Source organism: Peromyscus eremicus, chromosome 6, assembly GCF_949786415.1.
Source record: "Peromyscus eremicus chromosome 6, PerEre_H2_v1, whole genome shotgun sequence".
In the NCBI taxonomy this organism is placed as follows: domain Eukaryota; kingdom Metazoa; phylum Chordata; class Mammalia; order Rodentia; family Cricetidae; genus Peromyscus; species Peromyscus eremicus.
This window is the reverse complement of record NC_081421.1, coordinates 89,640,690-89,662,973: the sequence shown is the minus strand read 5'-3', so window position 1 is coordinate 89,662,973 and position 22,284 is coordinate 89,640,690. Positions and strand designations below refer to the sequence as shown.

General features: G+C 41.2%; 1 protein-coding gene across 1 annotated transcript in view; it reads left to right on the top strand.

Annotated features, from left to right (window-relative positions):
• The first annotated feature begins 3,292 nt into the window (after nt 1–3,292).
• Nucleotides 3,293–22,284, top strand: part of Snx7 (sorting nexin 7) — an 81,531-nt gene continuing 62,539 nt past the window's right edge. Inside the window, exon 1 of the mRNA XM_059266161.1 lies at nt 3,293–3,487. Within this exon, the coding sequence (XP_059122144.1) occupies nt 3,326–3,487 (162 nt within the window). The 5' untranslated portion in view covers nt 3,293–3,325. The remainder of the gene's footprint in view (nt 3,488–22,284) is intronic.

Sequence of the window (22,284 nt, the reverse complement as noted above, 5' to 3'; positions counted from 1 at the left end):
CTGGAATATGTGCATTTTAATGAGAATGAATCTCTACCCAGTTCTGGAGAACAGAAGTTCAATGTAATGAGCCTGATGCCAGATAGGGGCACTGGCTTATGTCCCATATACCAAGCATGTTGCTACAAGGAGGGTGTCATTATTGGTCAGTGTTGTAGGCAGATCAGACATGCAAAAGTAGAACTAGGCAGGTCATCGGTGAAGGAATGCCTATATTATTGTGCATGAGCTCTGTCTTGGGAGAGTTATCCCGGAATGCATAATTCTGTCTACCTTATCAGTGAGTCACCTTTGCAATATGCACTCCTGTGGGATGTTTCACATTCCAAAATATCTTAGATCGTGGTCATTCTGGAAAGCCCATCCATAAAATTCCATTCCTTGACGATTCAACCCAATCATTTGCAACTAGCCATGAATTGATCTAGATTTATATTTCTAGGCTTTTCTCTCTAGAGAGAATATACAACCACATGTCATACTAGAAACTTTGCCTCCTAGGAGGGTTGGCCTTCATCACTGTCTTCAGATTTAAACCTACATGGAGCATCTATCCTTTTCTGCCCTCTTTCAGGTGATATTAGCCTATTACAAAGAATATCAATCACACTAATAGTCCAGGAAATAAAGGGACCAGACAGAGTTGGTACCTTCATTACTATACCACTGCTTAAAGTTTTGGGCCCTGTTAATTCAAAGGCTTGAGCACTAAGTAAGCATTCTTCTATTAAAGGATCCTGTAATAGTCTCTTATAATAGGAAGCAGGGATTTCAGGAGTCAAATGTAGCAGACACAGAGTGATGTACATAATGGGCAGACTTGTAGCTAGAGTTTTCCTGCCTGGCCCACAGTTAGGACAAATCTCTGTATACCGCCAGTCCCACAGCTGCTCAGACCCAACCAAGTAAACACAGAGACTTATATTGCTTACAAACTGTATGGGCATACCAGGCTTCTTGGTAACTGTTCTTATATCTTAAATTAATCCATTTCTATAAATCTATACCTTGCCATGTGGCTCATGGCTTACCAGCATCTTCACATGCTGCTTGTCATGGCGGGGGGCTGGCAGTGTCTCTGACTCAGCCTTCCACTTCCCAGAATTCCTCTCCTCCTTGTCCCGCCTATATTTCCTCCTGCCTGACTACTGGCCAATCAGTGTTTTATTTACTAACCAATCAGAGCAACACATTTGCCATACAGAACATCCCACAGCACAGACTTCAGAGGTTTCCCTCGTTTTCAGAGCTGGTAAGTCCTGGGTACCCAAGGCACAGTTGATTTGTATTTTGCATTTAGGTGAGGTTGAGTATAAGAGGAAAGGTGATTTGGCTGTTGGGTGGTGAACAGGGTGAATTAGAGTAGAATTTTCTTATTTTCTATTTTTGTCCTCCTCTTCATCTTCTTTATGACGAGGATCAATATGGTTTTTCTAGGTTTAGAAAATTCTCTGCCTTGGGAAATTTCATGACAGCTGGTGACTTAGGCAAAGCAAGAGACACAAAGAGATAGAACTGTGGGGACATTTTTATGACAATTGTAGGGATGTGCTCCAAAATAGCACAGTGCTGATGTCAGGGACATCTGTGTCTATAGCAACAAGTGAAGGTGGTTTGTTTTCTCAAAGTCAGCCAGCAGATCCAAAAGTATTTGCTCCAATGTACATGGCATATTCTGGGCTCTGCTCTGAGCTGTGTATCTGCTATTTGTTCTAACTGATCTGAGCCTGTTTCCTATGTTCTCGGGGGTAATTAGGTGACACACAGTATCATTAAGAGTTTCCTGGTTCAAAGTTTACAAATTGGAAACCTCAGACTTGTCTCCACAGTTACAATGAGATTAGAGAGGAAAACATAAAGTGTCTTATTAACTTGCATTCTTCGTGGAGCTCAGCAAAGAGCCATTTTGAATGAGCATGTCTGGTAAATGTGCTTTATTAATCTATTTCATGGTTCTCAACCTAAAAACTTACCATTTGTTTCCTAAGGAATACAAGACACATGTGTGAAACACACACACACACACACACACACACACACACACAATCTATATGATAAAAACAAGGAGAAATTGGAACGAGACTGTCATTTCACAAGTCTTACTGAAATTGATGGGACTATAGATAGTTCCTGGAAGAGGGGCAGAACAGAGTGTTTGCGGGACAGAAACCATAAGGCACAGAATCAAATTTGTCTGTTTAAGTGGCTAGTGACCAATCTACATGGGCCTTTCCTGAAACATACAGGAAGTCCACGAACAGTTAAAAGAGAATACATTGAAGAACTGTCTCATAATCAGAAATCAAAATATTTAAATTGGGAATTCCTTTTATCTATGTTTCCCCTCCCTATTTTTCAACCTGGGTTTCCCTGTGTTAAAATCAGCTGGCCTCAAACTGAGGTCCTCTTCCTCAGCCTAGCCGTGCTAAAATCCCAGGCATACACCACCACACCTGGCTCTTACAGGAACCTTCACTAACTCGCAAATTTTAAAGAAAGAAGAAAAAAGATGAGGCTGAGATGAACACATTTTTAAAAGTGAAGCTAGTTCTAACATATATCAATTTGCATTCAATTTTCCATTAATTTTGGGTCTCTAAGAAATAAGCACTGAAAAGCCATGAATAAAGGAGTCCTTTCAGCTTTGCACTGGCAGAAAGCTGGAGCCTGCAAGATTGTTTTTCTCCTTGCAATACCCAGGCCTGCCGGCGGACCTTGGCTCTTGGAAACATTCTTGCACATTAACTTCAGGAAGACTTCTAGGAGAAAGCTACATTAGAAAGTAGCTAAAAATAATTTTTCAGTCTCAGCTTCCTTGACTTGACAGTAAAACGACCACAAGGTCCAATCACTGGGTCAAAAAAAAATCAATCGAAAACCGGGAGGTTTTAGTGTCTTTAATTTTTGCATTAGTCTCTATAAAATCACAACCCAGGAAAAGGGTACTTTTAGGTACTGGAAATTAAGCTGGGTCAGCTGGTTGTGCATCCAGTTCCTGCCACCTCACTCACAAATCTGGGGGCCCTTAGCTGTGTCAGAGTGAGAAAGCCACCTCCGATGTTCAGGGTCTTCATTGCCCACTCTGGCGGGGGTTCCTAGCTTCGGGGATCTCAAGCCTGGCAGCGACCTGAGGCCAGGTCGGGGAATCACATTCCGCTCTGCCCGCCCTGGCTCCGCGCCTTGGTCTCCCGCAGTTCCGCGTCTGCGCAAGGCCGAGGGGCAGGAGCTGGGCCGGCCTGGGAGGTGCAGGGCGCCGCGGGAGCCAATGGGAGCGCAGGGGGGAGCCGGTCTGGCTGCGGCGGCCGGCGGGGCTCGCACTGCCGGGATGGACGGCGAGCGCCTGGCGTCGGGTGCCTCGGAGCTGGCGGTCGGTGAGAGCCCGCGGGGCGGCGCCCCGATCCCGGGTGGCAGCGGTTCCTGCAGCCTGCTGCAGGCCGACGTGCTGGATCTGGACGAGGACGAGGACGACTTGGAGGTGTTCAGTAAGGTGAGGGCAGGGGACGTTGCCGCGAATGTGGAGGGGGCGGCGCGTCCAGGGAAAGTTCCAGGGTGACTCAACTCCCTGCTGAATCCGAGCTGGAGAAGGTACACCCCGCCTGAACCAGCCGCTCCCTCCTCAGCACTTTGGCCTTCCCAGAGGCAGGGCCAAGGCTTCTGGAGTCTCAAAAGTTCTGATTTTTTTCCCCCTTACTCTTTCAATTTTTTTCCTTCCTTGACAGGGACATCCCGTATGTGGGCGGGTGGCCTGAAACTGCTTCTCCTCCAGGCTTCTTGACAATCCTGAAGTCTAGGAGAGCAATTGCTTTATTGCAGGAAAGTGATTTTTTGATTTACTGTTGTTACGTGTGAATGGGAGAGTTGAGTCACACCCTAAGAGAGTCTGGAATCCTGTGACCATTAGGAGTAGAAATCCTTTCATCAGAAAAAAAGCTTGGCCTCCACTACAGGAGGAGCTGGAGTTGTTTTTTATCTTTTTATCTATTTTTTTTTTTTGGCCGGGGGACCGGGGTGGGGTGGGGGTTGGAGGGTGGGCAGTTAACTATGGTCCACACCCCAGCTCCAGTCTGCATAGTTCCTTCTCATTTGCTTGGAAATTTAGCCTCAGAGGCGCTCCCTGGCTAGTATTATGCTTGGACAGAAATGGACTTATGGGCATTAGTGGTTGCTTTGGGTGCCTGTGGCCTGAAACTTGCACTTTCTGAAAGTTCCAAACAAAAATAGCTTTCATGTGGCACAGTCCTGTGTTTCTCAAAGGTGCCACTAATGGAAGCCTTGAGCTCAGTGGGAACATCCTATCAATGACTGGGGCGTCTGTGCAGTAGTTACATGTTACCTTTCGATGTTTAAACGGCCCACCTACCTAACAACCGTCAAACATAAGTTAGCAAGGAACCAGAACACTTGGACTCCAGTGCCGAGCTCACAAACTTCAGTCTGCACCCTCTAGAGCCTACGGAGTGCTCCACCCAGTTGCGTTCTCTGTAGACTTTGTATCACAGTTCTGTGTGCTTAGCTTTTCCATTTATTTAAACTATAAAATTGGGATTGTTTTATGCTTAGTTTCAATACTGCTTTAAAATTTATTTTATTTGTATTTATTTGCGTGTGTGTGTGTGTGCCCTGCTACACTGATGGCTACCAGAGCACTGCCTGCATTCTGTCTCCTCTCCTTCTATCTTGTGGGCTCTGGGGGATTGAACCCAGGTCCCCAGGCCCTGCAGCAAGCAACTCTCTCTACTGAGCCATCCAGTGACCCAGTACTCCCACCCCCAACCCCAACCCCATTACGCACATACTTTATGTTCAGATCAGTGTGGAAGTTCCAGAATTGAGGGAGAGGTGTTGGGATTGGAGCTTGTATATCAAAATCACCTGGAATTGCTGTGAACTCTCCAGGTAGCCTCTCCCCCTAGCTTCTGTCCCTTAGAATCCTTGTCTCAGGGAGTCCCAGTGGTCTGAGATGATTCTGAGATGGTCTGAGATGGAGGAGTTGTTCATTGGCTTGGGTCTGTGGGAATGCTGGGGATTGCTGGAGTTAGATGGTCTAGGTAAGAGGGGAAAGTCAGGTTGCAGCCCAGAGCCCTGTGAACGAGCATTCCTAGCAAACTGCCTCAAGCAGTAGCAGAATAAGGGAACTGCCAGGATTCCAGTCATTTGCTGAGATTTCCTTTTACAGGTTATTACTGGGAGTCATGCTCTCCTCATAATGATGTCCTTGTGGTTTTGTATTCTTTTAAAAAGAGGGGTTTCCAGAATTGTATGTTTCAGGCTTGTACACCTGCACCAACCCGACTTGCTGCTACGTAACTTCATGTACTTGTTGCCTAGGGAAAGTTAAGAACTATGTCCTTAGAAGTTGAAAAGTAAGTGTGTGATACTAGTTAAAGTTGAAAGAAAGTACCATGCTGAAAAAACATTTAGTTACTCCATGCTTATTCCAAGGGGTTAAAATTTTCAACTGTTAACCACAATTAGACAAACAAAATTATGAAAGACTTCACTGGAACCACTCTTTGCCATCTCCCTCTTCAGCCTCTCTGGAGCTTTACTGCTGTGCAGCCTACTCCCGGATGGGGTCTGCCCAGTGCTTGTGAAGCCAGCTCTCACTGCCCCTTACTCATGTAAGACTGGTGACATTCACACTTACAGTCACTTTTTCTCCTTAGACTGTTTGTGAATGTATAGCTGCTGTCCCTTCCAGAATTAATCAAAAGAATAAGAACTTTGACTGACATTTTCTCCCAGAAAAACATGTTTTCCCTCCTTCTAGGAAAAACATGCAATATCTGTTTCTTCCTATCATAGTCTTGAAGCCTAGATGGCAAGCTAAGACAAAGACTCAGTGGTAACATATACCAGGAGGAATGGAGAGAAAAAGAAAGTGGGGGGCATTGAGTTTTCAAAAATTTGCCAAGGAGTAATTGACCCGAAGTTTGAAACAACCGTTGGAAATGCAACAGGTGTTGATTTTAAAAAATAACAACAGGTGTTTGAAAAGAAAACAGAGAACATAACCAACAAGACAAGGACATAAAGTAAAAAGAAAAATATGCAAATGCCAGCAATCATGTTAAAAACTGTCTTGTAACTTGGCCACAAGGAAATGAAAGAGAAATACTAATGAAGAGGCCAATTCTCTGCTTTCTTTTGCATCCATAGACCTGTGCTATACGTGTGTGTGCGTTGTCTGCGAATTGATGGTTACATGTGTGTGTGCACAGGACCTGAGGTTGATATTAGGTGTCTTCCTTCTTCATTCTCCACCATGGACATTGAAACAAGGTTGATCACTGAGCCCAGAACTGGCATCTGGGTATTCAGCTTGCTTCAGTGAGTCCCTTTCTCTGTGTCCCATGTTAGAATTAATAGGCAGACCACTGCCAACCCAACCCAGCCCTTTTGGTTCTGAGGATCGGAGCTCTAGTACTCATGTTGTGTGGCAAGCACTTTACCTGAGGATCCACCAGGACAGTTCGAATTCTCCACTTTTAGGGGGAAAATTCACCAGTTTTGTGAAAATTATAGTACACATGAACGGTCCTTATTTTTCTTATACACCATCACATCTAGTGATTTTTGAGAAGTGTAGCTTCTACCTCCAAATACTATTAGGTAAATATGTTTTTAAACAATAATAGACCAGGGCTGGAGAGATGCCTCAGTTAAGAGCAGTTGGTGCTCTTGCAGAGGACCTGAGGTCAGTTCCTAGCATCCATGTCAGGTAGCTCACAACCACCTGTAACTCCAAGAGATCCTGGCTTCCATGGGCATTTCCACATATACACATACACATGAGCAGACACACATATATTCATATGAATTAAGAATAAAATAAGTCCTTAAAAATGGACCATAAAGAGGTTCTGAAAGATAAGGAATAGTTCTGTTTTTAATCTCTAGCAAAGCCATAGATGGATCATTTTGTGTTTTGTTTATAAACTTTGGAAAGAAAGAGATGATTAGTAGAAGCCAATATGTCTCATATGAATATGGAAAATTTAAGATTATTTATGATTAAATAGAAGTTTAGTAACAGATATTTTATTTTGAAGTTTTAAGTATGAAGGAAAACACATTCTCATAGAAGAGGTTATTTTTGAAAGATAATTGTTTTTTTTTCATTACTATTATGGAATCCCTAAAGCTGAATCACTTTATGAATAAAAGTTTACTGACCACAGGGTGCTAGAGGCTCAGGGACATGATATGATTATCAGCTCAGCTGTGGAGAAGGCCTCCTGTGAATGTCATCATATGGATGATGTACAGGGGAAGAAGAGAACTATCACATTATCAGACAGAAAGCCAGAGGGACCAGGAAAGTCCCCAGTCTTGATTTATATTAAAGAACCTCTTGAAAGAAGCAAGTCAGGGTTCTATGAGTACTCCTTTAAATATAAGGATGTCCCAGTAGATCCAATCTTCTGTGGGTTCCATGACCACCGCCCCCCTAGTAAGCACACACTGAAAAAAGTTCCTCAGACCATAGTAAAACCACAGCCACCAGCAAGTCTATCAAGCAGTTAGAAGATACTAGAATTACATACATGCATACATACATACAGAAATCTACATATTTCGTTTTTGTCTACCCAATCTTTGTTTTGTATTAGATGCTCTATTAGTCATCACCCTGATAAAAATCAGAATTTTCTTTAATACTTTAAATGAGATATTAATGCAGGAATTATTTATAGAATTTTTTGTCTATATTAAGGAACAGTAAAGCCCAGAGAAGCACATAAAGTCTGATAGTAATGAAAAGCCATTAGCATTGTTCGGCTCGAAAGGGATGAAGTATAGAAACTGTTCAAGGCTGGAGTTGTGGAGAAAGGGCCAAATGAACTTATAAAGCAATACAGCTACCGCCAGCAAGGTTGTAGCAAGGTAGGGAGACGACATGGAGCCTGCTTTCCCAGTTCCCCTTTACCTTCCTTGGATAGCATGAATATGCTCCCCACCACCACCAGGGAAGCTGCCAAGGTGACAGCATCATAGGGACAAGCCTTCTAACATAAGCTCATAGATGGATGGAGCCCGAGGTTGAAAATGAAGGATAACTTGATTAGACCATACATAGTACCAAAAGGTAGAGAGTGGCTTCAGATAAAGATAACCACTTTGTATTTCCGTTTTCACATGTTCATCTATGATGCAAAACCCACCATCCTTCTATCAAGCAATGGGATCTGTGCCTCTGTCCTGGAATCTGGAGGTGGGGAGGGTGTGGCCATCTTGACCAATATGGTAGGATGGAAATGGTGCTGCACAGTTCATAAAAGGGACCACAGTCCTCTTTGTCCAGTTGGCACTGTTTGCTTTCCAAAGCTATCCTGTCCGAAACACAGGCTAAGGCCTCCAGTTGGTAAGGTTACACTGAGGTCATTACAAGTGAAAATACACCCAAGGCATAATCTTAGTGGTTAGGACGAGAGACAACCTCCCTTGCCTGTATGTGAAATCCTGACTCCACTGATTAGAAAATTAGGAAATTGCAGGGCAGTGGTGGCGAACGTCTTTAATCCCAGCACTCAGGAGGCAGAGGCAGGTGGATCTCTGTGAGTTCAAGGCCGGACTGGACTACAGAGTGAGTTCCAGGAAAGGTGCAAAGCTTCTCTGGGGAAGATCATTTGATGGCAACCACTCAGATGAGAAGAAACAGTAAGTATGAGGATTAAATGAATGTCTCTTTTCCTAAGGCCTGCTTCTGTACTGTGGCTCAGAGAGATAAGAGGAGAAGGGAGGGGGAAAGGGAGGGAGGGGGAAAGGGAGGGAGAGAATGAGTGACCATAATAGAGCTCATTTAAGACTATTTCTGTCCCACCCACTGGAAATCCCACTCGGTGCAATCACGGCTCTCATATGTGAAGTGCTCTTGTATCTTCTTCCCTCAGTGAAGGATAGAAAGAAAAGGATGAAACCCCCAGGTTCTCTGGCTGAGTTAGCATATGTTATCACTTATAATATTAAAGGAAGAAACTTCAGACTAAGTTGCAAGAGAACTTTTTATAGGACTGTTTTATGGGTAAGCGTTTCATATGGATTTTGGTGCCTGGAAGATCAATACACACAAATGCCACAGAACTGCTGCATCGAAACAAAATGTCACTTTTCCAGGGTCACAAGGAGTGTTGACGATGCTATAACCTGAACTGTCTTGTGCCTCGTCTGAGGATGTTCCATCCTCCTTCTTTGACAGGGCTGTGGGGAGGCGTTGATAGACTGTGTCAGAAATGGCAAAGGAATGCTATCTCATCTCCAAAAGCAGATGTTGTATTAAGGTAGAGGCTGAGAAGTTGTTAAGGTTTAGTTGGGAACCAATGCCATCATCTTCTGTTGACCCTGGAGCTGACAAGTTTTTCTATACGGTGTGCGTGCATGCGTGCGTGCGTGCGTGCGTGCGTGCGTGCGTGCGTGTGTGTGTGTGTGTGTGTGTATGCATGTGTCCTGCTGAGGTTCTTCAGGTGACCATGACTGTGAAGAAAGCCTTTTGATGAAGCAAAGTACTTTAGCTCAGGAAAGACTTGGGTTTTATTCTTTACTCTTTGTAAAGAATCATTATGGTCTGGGTGGATTAAGTATTTGCAGTTTGACTGGCACAACCAGGAACACAGGGACAAAAATCAATCAAGTTTCACTCAGTTCCAAGTTGAGTTTTCTTGTTGTCATTTCTGAAGTGAGAAGGATTACATCGTGCCAGCCTGAGTCCTTTCACTGAAAATGTTAGTGCAAGCCAGATGACTAATGGTCTCACAGGAAAGCAGGGGGTGACTGTTGAACTGTCCCTTTTTACCAGTGAGAGGGGGTTACAATGGAATTTTTACATGCCAAATCAACTGGAGCAGCATTGGCAAAAAAAAAAAAAAAAAAAAAATCTTAAGTTGATAGTCCTCCCCAGTCCTTCAGTTTAATGCCCACGGTGAATAATAGCCTTCCATGCCCTAATTCTCAGGGTGTCTCTTTCCAAGCCTCTAATTTCTTTTTCAGGGAGGAAGGACTTGTTTTGGCTTACAGTTTAGGAGGAATGCAGTCTGTTAGGGTGGGAAGACATAATGGTGGGAGCATGGGGTGGCTGCTCTCATTGTGTCTGCAATCAGGAAGTGCAGACCAGTCTGTTCTCTATTCCATTAATTTTCCACCGTCTGTGTCATAGTTCCTGAGGCAGATAGGACACAGTACCCCATGTTTACCTTGCATTTACACACTACTCACTCCCCGTATCTGCCCGTATGTATGAAATGGCTCTGTCATTCTTTCATTCTCTTCTTTCCCTCCCATTTTCCATGTATGTGTGTATACATGTTTTTGCGTGTGTGTGTGTGTGTGTGTGTGTGTGTGTGTGTGTGTGTAAGTATGCACATGTTGTGTGTGCTTGGAGGCCCTAGGTTGATGCTGGGAGCCATCCTTGATTGTGTTTCCACCTTGTTCCTTGAGATAGGGTCTCTCAATCAAACCCGGAGCTCACTAATATGGCTGCTCTTGCTTGTCATTTTGCTTTGGGAATTACCTATCTCTGTTGGGATTACAGTTGGGTTTCCATGCCCACCCTGCGTGTGTGTGGGTTCTGGCATCTGAATTCCAGTTCTCTCACTTACAAGGCAAGTCTACTCAATCACTGAGCCATGCCTCAAGCCCGTTTTTATATTCCTGTCTTTAGAATCAGGGCTGCTTTGGACTCTCCCTGTCCCATCTAAGTAGTTACTTACATGGTATCCCCTAAGAATGATTGATAGAGCCTTAGGGTGTTTATTGGCCACATCTTCTGCCTGTCTTCTATTGAGTGTGCTTCCACACCTGGGTGGGTGGTGAGCTTTCTGGTCAAGGTTCTTGATCAGGACATGCATTAGTTTTGTTCTCTTCTCTACCCCTTTAACTCAGTGTCCTGGGGATGAATTGCGTATCTTAGGAGCTGTTTAAAATGCAGCATCATAGAACCCATTCCAGAAAGGATGACTCAGAATCACCTGGAACAGGATTCTCTAATGGTGATCTAGGTCCGTGTGCTTGCCACTCATGAGCTGACTCTAGTTTTTATTTCTGTATAATTATTATTGGAGCAACAAAAAAACATCCTTCTTGCTATTTATGATACAGCTTAGAACTACCGCCTGTCAGAGTTACTCTTCTTTCTATACATACAGTTAATTTCTTTCTGTTCTGTACTCTCTGTGTACTGTGTTGCATTGTGGAATATCAATAAATTCTGCCCTATAAATAGATAATTTTTCTTCTCTGTAAATCTTTTATTGCTCACTTGTTTCCAATAAGCTAAGGTCATTGAAGGTAGGAGAGTTAGACAATTAAATAGAGAATGTTTGGCATTTAGTATGCATTTGTATTAGCAAATAATATGGGCCTTGACATTTTTAAATTTATAAACCCAATTATTAACAGTAATTTGCTGATGATCTGGGTTTCAGTAAAGGTCGTTTGCATTATATTGTTCTTTCCAAGCCAGATACTAAAATAAGTAGAAAGAAAACAAATTAGTCTTAATCAGTGGTGAGTAATTATTGCCAGATGACAGAGAGCTGGGTTGAGCCTAGATCCTGGATAAAGTCCCCTCCTTGTGTTGTATGAGAAGAGACAAATGCAAGGTGTATAAATGGCAGGAGAATCATCAACAATCTCTCTGTTCTTGAGAAAGTAAGTCACTAACACCTGACTCAGAAAGCTTGGTTAGAAGGCTGGAAGGTGACTCTGGAGCGAAAGGAGGAAAGTGGTAAGGGAAGAATAGTTTGCAGAACTGAAGGCTGGGAAAGCACGTGCAGAAAATGGCAGAGACTTGTTTTTTGTTTTTTTGTTTCGTTTTGCTCTTTTGGGGGGGCTGCTACCCAGCTCCCAAATAAATCACACACCGAGGCTTATTCTTAATTATAAATGCCCGGCCTTGGCTTGGCTTGTTCTGTTTTGTTTTATGCCCGCTTTTCTTGAATTTAAATTATGTTCTTTACCTTTTGCCTCTGGGCTTTCTCCTTTTCTTACTTCTGTGTATCTTACTTTCACTCTTACTCTGTGGCTGGCTGTGATGCTGTTTGGCTGGTCCCGAGCATTCTCCTCTCCTTGTTCTCTTGCTCTTTCTTCTTTTTCCTCCCAGATTTCTCCTTCTATTTATTCTCTCTGCCTGCTAGCCCCACCCATCCTTTCTCCTGCCTTGCTATTGGCTATTCAGCTCTTTATTAGACCATCAGGTATTTTAGACAGGCAAAGTAACACACACAGCTTTACAGAGTTAAACAAAAGCAACAGTAAAAAGTGCAGCACATCTTCGCATCATTAAACAAGTCTTCTACAACATAAACAAATGTAACATACCTTAAAATAATATTCCACAACAGAGACCTTCACAGGCAAGGGGACAGCAGCTCCTTTAATGAAACAAAAGTGTTGGTCTGTTTCTATCTCCTTGCTCTACAACAGTGGAGAAGATTATTATATATATTTAGGTAAGCTGTCATCAACAGTGTTTAGATCCCAAAGTCTAAAAAGAATATCTTATTCTCTGGAGTTTTCTGTTTTTATCCTTGAGGGACTTACTGATGTCCCCTGGCACATCTCTGAAGTGACAGCCTATTTCAGTTTTCCAAGTGGCTAGGTGATTATGAGAAAACTCAGAATTTACCCCCTTCATGTGTTTGTTTATCTATACTCTGTACTCTCCAAAGAAGTTGCTAAAATAAAAAAAAAACATTAAGCATTGACATAATCTCTTGAGATATATATGTATTTTAAGGTTTCCCTACAAGTTGGTGAAGAATCATGTCATGAAAATAAGTTGCCTGTTTTAAACAGAATATTTGATTAACTTTGGTAGTGTATATATCAACCATAACAGACAACACAATGTTACTTGTAGTGTAGATTAAAAAAAAAGGAAAATAAGATTATTAGCAGGTGTATAAAAATCACTAGAACACAGCAAAATCAGAAAATTAAACCAGTAGTATTTAAAATTAAAAAGAATATTTTAATCAATTTATAATTTTAAGTTTTATTTACTTATTATTGAGAGAGAGAGAGAGAATGTGTGTGTGGGGGGGTGTAGAAGCCGTGGTAACCAGAAAAGGGCATCAGATCCCATGGGCTGTTGTAAGCTGTGAATATGAGTGCTGTGAACTGATTTTGGGTCCTCTGGATGAGCATTACATGCTCCTAACTGTTGAGCCATCTCTCTAGCTCCTTTATTTTTATTTTTTATTTTTATTTATTTATTTATTTATTTGTTTTTTTCAAGACAGGGTTTCTCTGTGTAGCTTTGCGCTTTTCCTAGAACTCACTTGGTAGCCCAGGCTGGCCTCGAACTCACAGAGATCCGCCTGCCTCTGCCTCCTGAGTGCTGGGATTAAAGGCGTGCGCCCCCACGCCTGGCTTAGCTCTTTTATTTTTAATGTTTACTTTGGGAAGTGCTAATACTTGATATATTTCCTCTTTCCTTTTAAAGGCCAACTTCATTGAGATGTATTTTACATACACTAAAATTCACTCATTGTTGTGAGGGAGATAATTTCTTAAGTCAATTAATTGTATGGTATAGTCAATGTAAACTGTTTTAGGACATTTTCATGTCCCCAATAAAATCTATCATAACATCCAGCCAAATCCATATACTAATTTAGTAGTTTTTTTTTTGTCTTCACAGATTTATTTCCTCAGATTATTTCTTATGCATAGAACCATATCCTATATGGAATTTTATATCTGACTTATTTGGGACATTTTTGTTTTGTTTTGTTTGAGACAGTGTCTTTTATTTATCTCAGGCTGGATCCATACTCTCAGTCTGTCTGTCTCCACCTCCTAAGTGCTGAGATTACAGTCCATGGCACCATGACTAATGTAATATTTCTGAAGTGCATTTTTTGTATGTTTGTTCATAATGCAAAATTATTTATTTTACTATCAATTTGAATTTTTGTTAGATTTTGCTTTGTTTGAGGCAAGGTCTTATGTAACCCAGCCTGACCTTGAATTCAGAATTCCTCTCCCTCTTCCTCCTTACTGCTAGAATCACAGGCCTGTAGCATGAGTCTTAAAAGTTCTTATTAATAAAATCAAACCTGGTGCCAGGTATTGGGGTGAATGCTGAATGATCAGAGAAGCAGAACAAGCCACAGCCACCTCACCTTGCCAATCCCTCAGCTGATCCTGTTTCCTCAGACTGGAAGCCTCTGAGTCCTCATCCAGAATGAATCTCAGCTGAATTGCTGCTCAAAAGCCTGAAAGCTTAACCAGCTAAAAGCTAAAAGGTGTGGTCTTCACACCTTATATTCCTTTCTGCTTTCTGCCATCACTCCCTGGGATTAAAGGCTCACTTTCTGGGATTAAAGGCGTGAGTCACCATGCTTGGCTGTATCCTTGAACACACAGAGATCCAGGTAGATCTCTTCCTCTGGAATGCTAGGATTAAAGGCATGTGCTACCACTGCCTATCCTCTATGTTTAATATTGTGGCTGTTCTGTTCTCTGACCCCAGATAAGTTTATAAGCGTGCACAATATTTCAGGGAACACAATACCACCACACAGGCCTGTGTTATCATCCTGGCCACATAGGTGTTTTTATTGTTATGATATAAATTGTAGTCCTTGTGTGTGTGTGTGTGTGTGTGTGTGTGTGTGTGTGTGTTTTAAGAAAGAAAACAGCTTCATTATTTAAAATGAAATCTGAACAATATAAGGTCTGTTTCAAATTAAAATGGAAACCTTGCTATTGTGACTTAAAAAAAATGTCAGATTCTTGGCTGATGAGTCTTCAGAATAAAAAACAAAGAAAGAAAGAATGCCAGTTGTTTTTCTTGTAGAAAGGTTGAGCTAGTCAAATGTGAATGTCCCTTTTAACTCTTTGGGCATCTTCTCTATTCACTAGGGTGTGCCATAGCTCAGCGATCTCAAGTCTCAGGGGTTTTCTTACAATAAACACTTATTTCTTGCTTGTGACCCTGTCTGTCAAGGCTGAACTGTGGTCCTCTGATAGCCTTTGAGTCAGCCACATAACTCCTCTTCATTTTGACTCCATTCTAAGGAAGTAACTGATAAGTGGGACATGCTGTTCTTGTGCCAGACGGAAAAGAACACGTACACTGATAGAAATGGGTAATGGTTCTGGAATCTTCTGTTCAGATACATCCCCTGTCCAAAGCAAGTCTCTGCTCAGCTCAGACCTCTTGATTGATCTTCCTTCCACAAAAGGGCATTGTGAATTGCCAGGCAGTTAACAGGTGGTATAGTCCTCTCATAGGATGAATCCTACTACCTCTAACTTTGGTCCTGTAGAAAACTTTTCGGCAGTTAGTACATTGGATCTTTTGAAGAAAGAAAACCAAATTTGGTTAGGTTTTGTTGTTGTTGTTGTTGTTTTGTTTTGTTTTGTTTTTTTCAAGACAGGGTTTCTCTGTGTAGTTTTGGTGCCTATCCTGGATCTCACTCCGTAGACCAGGCTGTCCTGGAACTCACAGAGATCTGCCTGGCTCTGCCTCCCGAGTGCTGGGATTAAAAGTGTGTACAAACACCACCGCCTGGCAGAAAACCAAATTTGTAATAAAGTGTTAAATGTTTTTAAAAAAGAAAATTTCCCATTAGGTAATACATCATGGAAGTGTAACTGCGTTGGTTTTATGATTGATTGCATCCAACTGTCCATTCATAGTCCCAGTAGGACCACACCGAAGACACAGCTACTCAGCATCGTGCAGCTATGTAACTGACACCTTGCTGTTGGATTTCAAGGGCACCTTTTTGTTCTGGAGTTCTCCCCTCACTCACAAAGACCTACAACACAAAGATACGACTATCTGGAAGTTTAACCCAGTATATTACAACTGTTTTTGTTGGTTATTCTTTCATCAAAAGCCATCATCCATCCATCCATCATCTCCAGTCTGCTCCTTCAGTGTTTTTTTGTTTTGTTTTGTTTTGTTTTGTTTTGTTTTGTTTTGTTTTGTTTTGTTTTGTTTTGTTTTGTTTTGCCTTGGGCTTAATCATCTCTTACTATATTTTTCCTGCCTCAGTGTTGTACACAGTGACTCTTCACAATGCCTCCTTAAAGCTCTCCCTCTCAAAGATAGCTTTACAGCACTCTTCCTTCCTGCTCCTTCACCCCTGGCCCCAGTGAGGCTCCTGCTTCACTAGAACCTACTCCTTTCTTCATGGATTCTTACTCCTGTTTTTGTCAGTTTTGTTTCCTGGTGTGTATGGGCAGGGTGTCACTAAGTACTTTAGGCTTGCCTTAAGCTCAGGCTGATCCTTCCAAGTGCTGGGATGACAGTTGTATGCAACCCTATCTAGTTTAAAAAGCTTAAAACAAAATCAACAAAGCTTGTCTTTGTATCACAGGGGAATAGTCTTGTTTTTGTAGGGTTCATTTGTTTACTGTTTATAAGCAAATTGATTATGTCCTTCCCACCCAACCAGATATTATAAAACTTTGTGAGAGCAGAAGCCCCCAGTCTTGGCCACTGTTGTTCCTTCAGCCCAGTACCAGGCACATAAAGGGTACTTGGTAACATTTGGTTGTCTTATTAGCTCTATAAATTTTAGTATGGCAATACAACATAAAATTTGGATGGCAGTTAAATCACATTTACCTACATCAGGTTGTTGATAGGATTAAGTAAAATATTATACACAATTATTGTTCACACTTAGGAGGCTTGGTGTTCACCATTGTGCTTAAGTTTGATGCTTTTTAGTTGTATAATCATTTACTTTAAATTTGTAATGAGATTATCTGAGGATCATACAAGCATATTTCTTTTTTTTAAATTCATTTTACATACCAACCACAGATCCCCTCTCATCCCTGCTCCCGCTTCCCCCACCACCACCACATTCCCCCCTTCCCGTCCCCCAACAGGGCAAGCTCTCCCATGGGGGGACAGCCAAGCCGAATACATTCAGTTGAGGCAGGACCAAGCCCTTCCCTGCTCTATCTGGGGTGGGCAAGGTGTCCAACCATAGGTAATGGGATCCAGAAAGCTGGCTCATGCACCAGGGTGTAGCTGGATCTCTTTGAGGGGCCCCTGGCAGTGTGAACAAGCATATTTCTATCGTTCTGCAGCTTGTGTTTTTTAAGAGTGTATATCATGGTAATGTCTTGATAGTCTAGGTGGAGAATGTGACTACTTAGTTCAGTATGGGATATAGCAAAATTTTCCATGCACTCAGAGGAGGCCCTCTGGTGATAAAATTTAGGATGAAGGGTACTTTTAATTTGAAATAAGGAGAACATATATTTCTCAGTTATTATTGAGAAAGATACCAAAAATCTATGAATGTTTCCTAAATGCCATACCTCATGCATAATTCCCTTTTTTGAATGAATCCTTATGTGTACTAGTTTACTTAGAATTACTAGGAAATGAAAACATTGAGTATGCCTATTTGAGTTGTCTGTTGGTTTTTCTAGTGTGTGTATAAGCACATACCAAGTCTCCCCAGAAATGATCTATAAATGTGTGATATCTAGGCCCTTTCCTTGGAAAATGTCTACCAAGGCCACCTCTTTGTTTAGGGGAGTGTTTTTAGTTTATTGTTATCAGGTTCCTTTTATCCATGACTGTTAAGAGAACAGCCCCTGGGACCCAGTTCTGCCTACACATTCTAGTCAAGTGTGCAGCATTGTGCAGCCGTGTGTCTGTGAGATCCATGCTGTCAACCTCTTTAGAAGTTCTGGTTAGAGAATTTGTCCTGGCTTAGTCTGTTTCCCGTTAGTCATCGCTGAATTCACAATCGGAAAGTTGGCTGATGCTTTCTGTGTGCATCCAATACCCCAGACTGGCTTTAAAAAGCCTGTTTCAGTAGGCCTGTGATCATGTGCAGACTTAGCATCGCTGGTGCAAATAGCTTTGAAACCATAGAGCAGTACTGGTTACTGAGGCACACATGTGGATGCTAGTCTTTAAAAAACAAAAACAAAAAACCTAATGTGTATTTGTAAATTCTGTGAGAAAACTACAAAGACAACTAGTAGAATTTTCCCCCCATTAATCAGGATGTCTTTATCATACTTACATGTACTATTTTTTTTGTAATTTTTAGGATGAGTTTTGTGTTGAGAATGTAACACAAAGTGACTGATCATATGCTAGTATAAATAATGCCATGGGTTCAATCTCATCACTGCAAAACATTTTTAAAAAATATGAATCTAATAGAATATTACATTGCATTTAAGATGAAGTTTACAGATCTGGTAGCTATGTATACAGTGTCTATAACATAAATAAGGGTAGACACAGTTGGACTCATTTTTGTAAATAAGGGTTTATTAGAAACAGGCTCACACATTCATTTATATATGGTCTGTAACCAATTTCACATTATAGTGGCCAAGTTGAAAATATTTTAACAGAGAACAGATAATCTAAGAATCCCCAAATATTTACTGTTTAGTCTGTTAGCACCTTCAAGCACACATTGCATATGTCATATTTATTATTTATTTATTATCTTCTCCTTGCTGCCTCTCCATGATTCAGGGTAAAATATGATTTTTCTGAGAGTTTCCAACTGATAACTTGAAGGTCAGAAAAGCCAAGTAACTTGATCAAATTCACAACTCTGGTCTAAACTTGGATTGAAATTAGCTCTGCCCAACTGGGTGGATTTGTTTTCTTTCTTTTAATGTACTATGTTAATTTTTTTATGTTGCTATGATATAATACCTGAGATAGATCAATTTATGGAGAAGAAAATCATGAATGTGGAGGCTGGCTATTCTGAGATCAGAAAGCCACATCTAGTGAGGGCATCTTGCTGCTTTCATTCATGATGGATATGGAAGACTGAGTTGACATGTGACCGCAGAATGCAGATGGCAAAGCGCTGAGTCCCTTCTTTTACCCCACTCTCTAGAGAACTATTGTAGCCCTGCGAGAACTACAGGAATCTATTGATAGAGCAGTGTGTGGACTGGTGTGATGGCTCAGCAGATGAACGACTTTGCTATTGGAGTCTGATGACGGAGTTCAATCCCCAGAGTTCACAGTGGACAGAGAGAACCGGCCCCTAAAAGTTGTTCCTTGACTTTCACATACAGGCTACGGTGTGTAGCCCCACCCCACAATAAGTACAACATTTTCAAAGAGTAGGGATGTTCATAGCCTTCCTACTGTGGGTTCCCAGGTGATAGATGACCTTTCTCAAAGACTGCAAATGAGAAATTAAACTTGAGGAAAGTCAGGATCTCACTGCCTTTCAATACCATCACACTGATAATTAAATCTCCCCCTGAGCTTGGGTAGAGACAAAGCATACTGTAATTATATAGCATGTTTTGTTTTGTTTTGTTTTCTCCAGGAAGGAAATTTGTGTCAAGTAAAATTATGCACAATTGTGTCAAGTAAAATTACGTCTTTGTTCTGAATGTTATTGTGGTGCACAGAGCCCAAGGGAATGCAACCGTATCCAAGGCAGCACTGGTCAGATATTAAAAGATAAAGGAAACTGAGGAATGGATAAATGAATTGTGGTATGTGCTTGCAAGGATGTATACACTACTGAGAAATGGAAATCATGTCAAACAAGATTAGCATGTTGTGTGCTCTGTTATAGAAAACGGCAGTGGTAGTGTTTCCTCCAATCACATCTTCAGCACTCTTCCTGGGTCCGTCTCCTTTATTTTTATTATTATTATTATTATTATAAGCAGGCAGATTGGAAGGATTTGTAAATCAAAACACAGCTGGCAAGCCTAAATTTAGGCCTATCAAGATGAGTGTCTCTCTTTACAACGGCTTCCCAAACTCCTTCCACTTGACGTTGCTTTTTTTTTTTTTTTAACCAGATGTCTCTTGGTGTGCATGTTTCTCCTGCCTCAGCAATTTTATTCGCATGGCCTTTTCATGCCAGTATTCTGATTTATCACACTTCTCACACTGATTTCTCTTCCCCCTCTACTTGTAAAAAGAAAATCGTTGTTTGCGCACAGATGGCGGATGCGATTTAGCATTATCAGAGCAATTCATGTTATATTCATGAGAGATCCCGAGTAGCTTGTTAGTGGGGGATATTAAGAAAGGACACCATGCGGAGGTCATGGCTCAACTGTGAATGTGTTTCTTTTGGTGTTTATCTTCGGGACATTCGATCATTGATAAGCCCTTCTGGATTTTAAATTTCAGTTGTGGATTTCATTTATTTCAGTTGTAGAGTTTGAAAACTGGGAGAGAGACAGAGACCTCTTCTAAGAATCATTACTAGAGTTGGGTATGAACCTATGGAATAGGAAAAGGATAGATCAAGGATGACTCTTTATCCTGAAGCTTTCGCTATGTACAAAGGCAGATGTAGAAACACCGTATTAGTTTGCTAGTGCTGCTATAACAAATTATCAACAGATTGGGCATGTAAACAACAAAAAATGGTGCATTCCCAGATCTGAAGGCCAATACTTCAGGAGTAAGGCTTCCTTCTTGGACTGTGAGGGTAAGACCTATCCCTTGCCTCTCACCTGGGCTTATTCATAGCTGTCTTTGTGTTTCTTCCTCTTTTTTCCCACTATATATGTTTCCTCATTTTACAAAATACCTTTTACAAAAATATCAGTTATATTAAATTAGCTGTCACTTTAATAAACTTATTTTATTTTTAAAGACTTATTTTTACTGTCTGTGTGGGGTTTTGTGTGTATGGGTTGATTGATGGGTGGAGGTGATGGGATGGTTCCCATGGAAGCCAGAGGTGTTGGATCTCCAGGGAGTTGTGAGCCACCGTATGTGGGTACTGGTGTCTGAACTTCTACAGGATCAGTACAGGCACTCTAGGCCAAATGAACTTACTTAAATAAAATTAGTTCTATAAAAACTCTGTCAGGGGTAGAGAGATCACTCAGCTGTTCAGTCTTCATTTGATTCCCAAAAAAAACCCATGTTTGCAAAAAAAAAAAAAAAAAAAGAAGAAGAAGAAAGAAAGAAAGAAAGAAAGAAAGAAAGAAAGAAAGAAAGAAAGAAAGAAAGAAAGAAAGAAAGAAAAGGCTAGATCTGGCTACATGCATAGAGCTAGGGGGATAAAGACAGATCAATACCTAGGTCCTGGTGCTCCCAGGGTAGTCAGCCTACCCTCCTTGGAGAGGTCTGACACAAAAGGAGATGTTGTCTAAAAGGAGGTAAATAGCTCCTGATGAATGATTCCTACTGTTGTCTGTACTCCATATAGTCACACCCTCAAACACATTTGTGCCCCACATAAGAGCATCCGCACACACATAAACATGCATGAACACACAGAGATGCTCTCACCAAATAAAGTTGCATTCAAAGATACGAGGTGTAGGTCTTCAACATAAGAGTTCGGAGGATTTGGGAGTGGCGGGGTGCATGATTAAACTGATAACAGAAACAGTTAAAGAACCAAGAATAACCACAGGGAAACCTGCATTTAACTTGTGGATGATTCTGCCATTCTAATATATTCATTTCAGAAGTTGCTTCAACATTCTTTCTAAAAGTGAGCGGACTGTTGCTTTGGAGTCAAGACAGACTGTAATGAATTTTAGCAATGCACTAAGCTTTCTTTATTATATATTCAGATCTTGGTTTTCTTGGTTTTGTGTTTGTGTGTGTTTTCATTGAATTGGCAGTGGAAAGGGTATTAAATATAATTCAAGAAGAGATTTTTTTTTCAATAGAGATCATGTCCCTTCTGCTGTCGTGTCTGGGAGAAAGAAATAAAAAAGCTGTTTTTCCAATGCTTCAAAGACTGTAAGATAATGTACATGTTTCAAAGTTGAGAGAGAAGGAAGGGGAAGAGGACAGGGAGGAAGAATGGTGGAGGGGAATCCTTTATTAGAGAAGAACATGTGTTAAGGATCCATTACCCAAACTCACCAACCACAAAAAGGTTAAATGGGTTAATTGTTCCTGTGTATCTTTTCAAACACCTATTTTTCTCATTTATGTCAAGGTGCATCTTTTAAGTAATGTCAACATATTTTTTTTTCATTTTTGTAGGGGAGAACAAGTCTAAAACACATTGGATCATTGGTTTTATTGCAGTTTTAAGAATATTTTTGAGGGAGTCATAATAATTTAAATCCTTCTACTGAAATCATCCATGTTGCTAAATTTTCAGCCTGTAATTTTCTTCCTTTGCTGGATATGGAAGCATATTTTTATTACACCACATTGTACTCAACAGAATTATGAGCCTTCGTAAACCAACCCAGATCCTTTCCACTCTACAAAAGGCTGCATTTTAAGCAGAGGAAATAGAACACAAAATTACGTAGTAGGTAAGAAGAAGTGGGTGGTGGTGAGCAGAGTGGGTGGGCACCAAGAAAGCTGTAGTG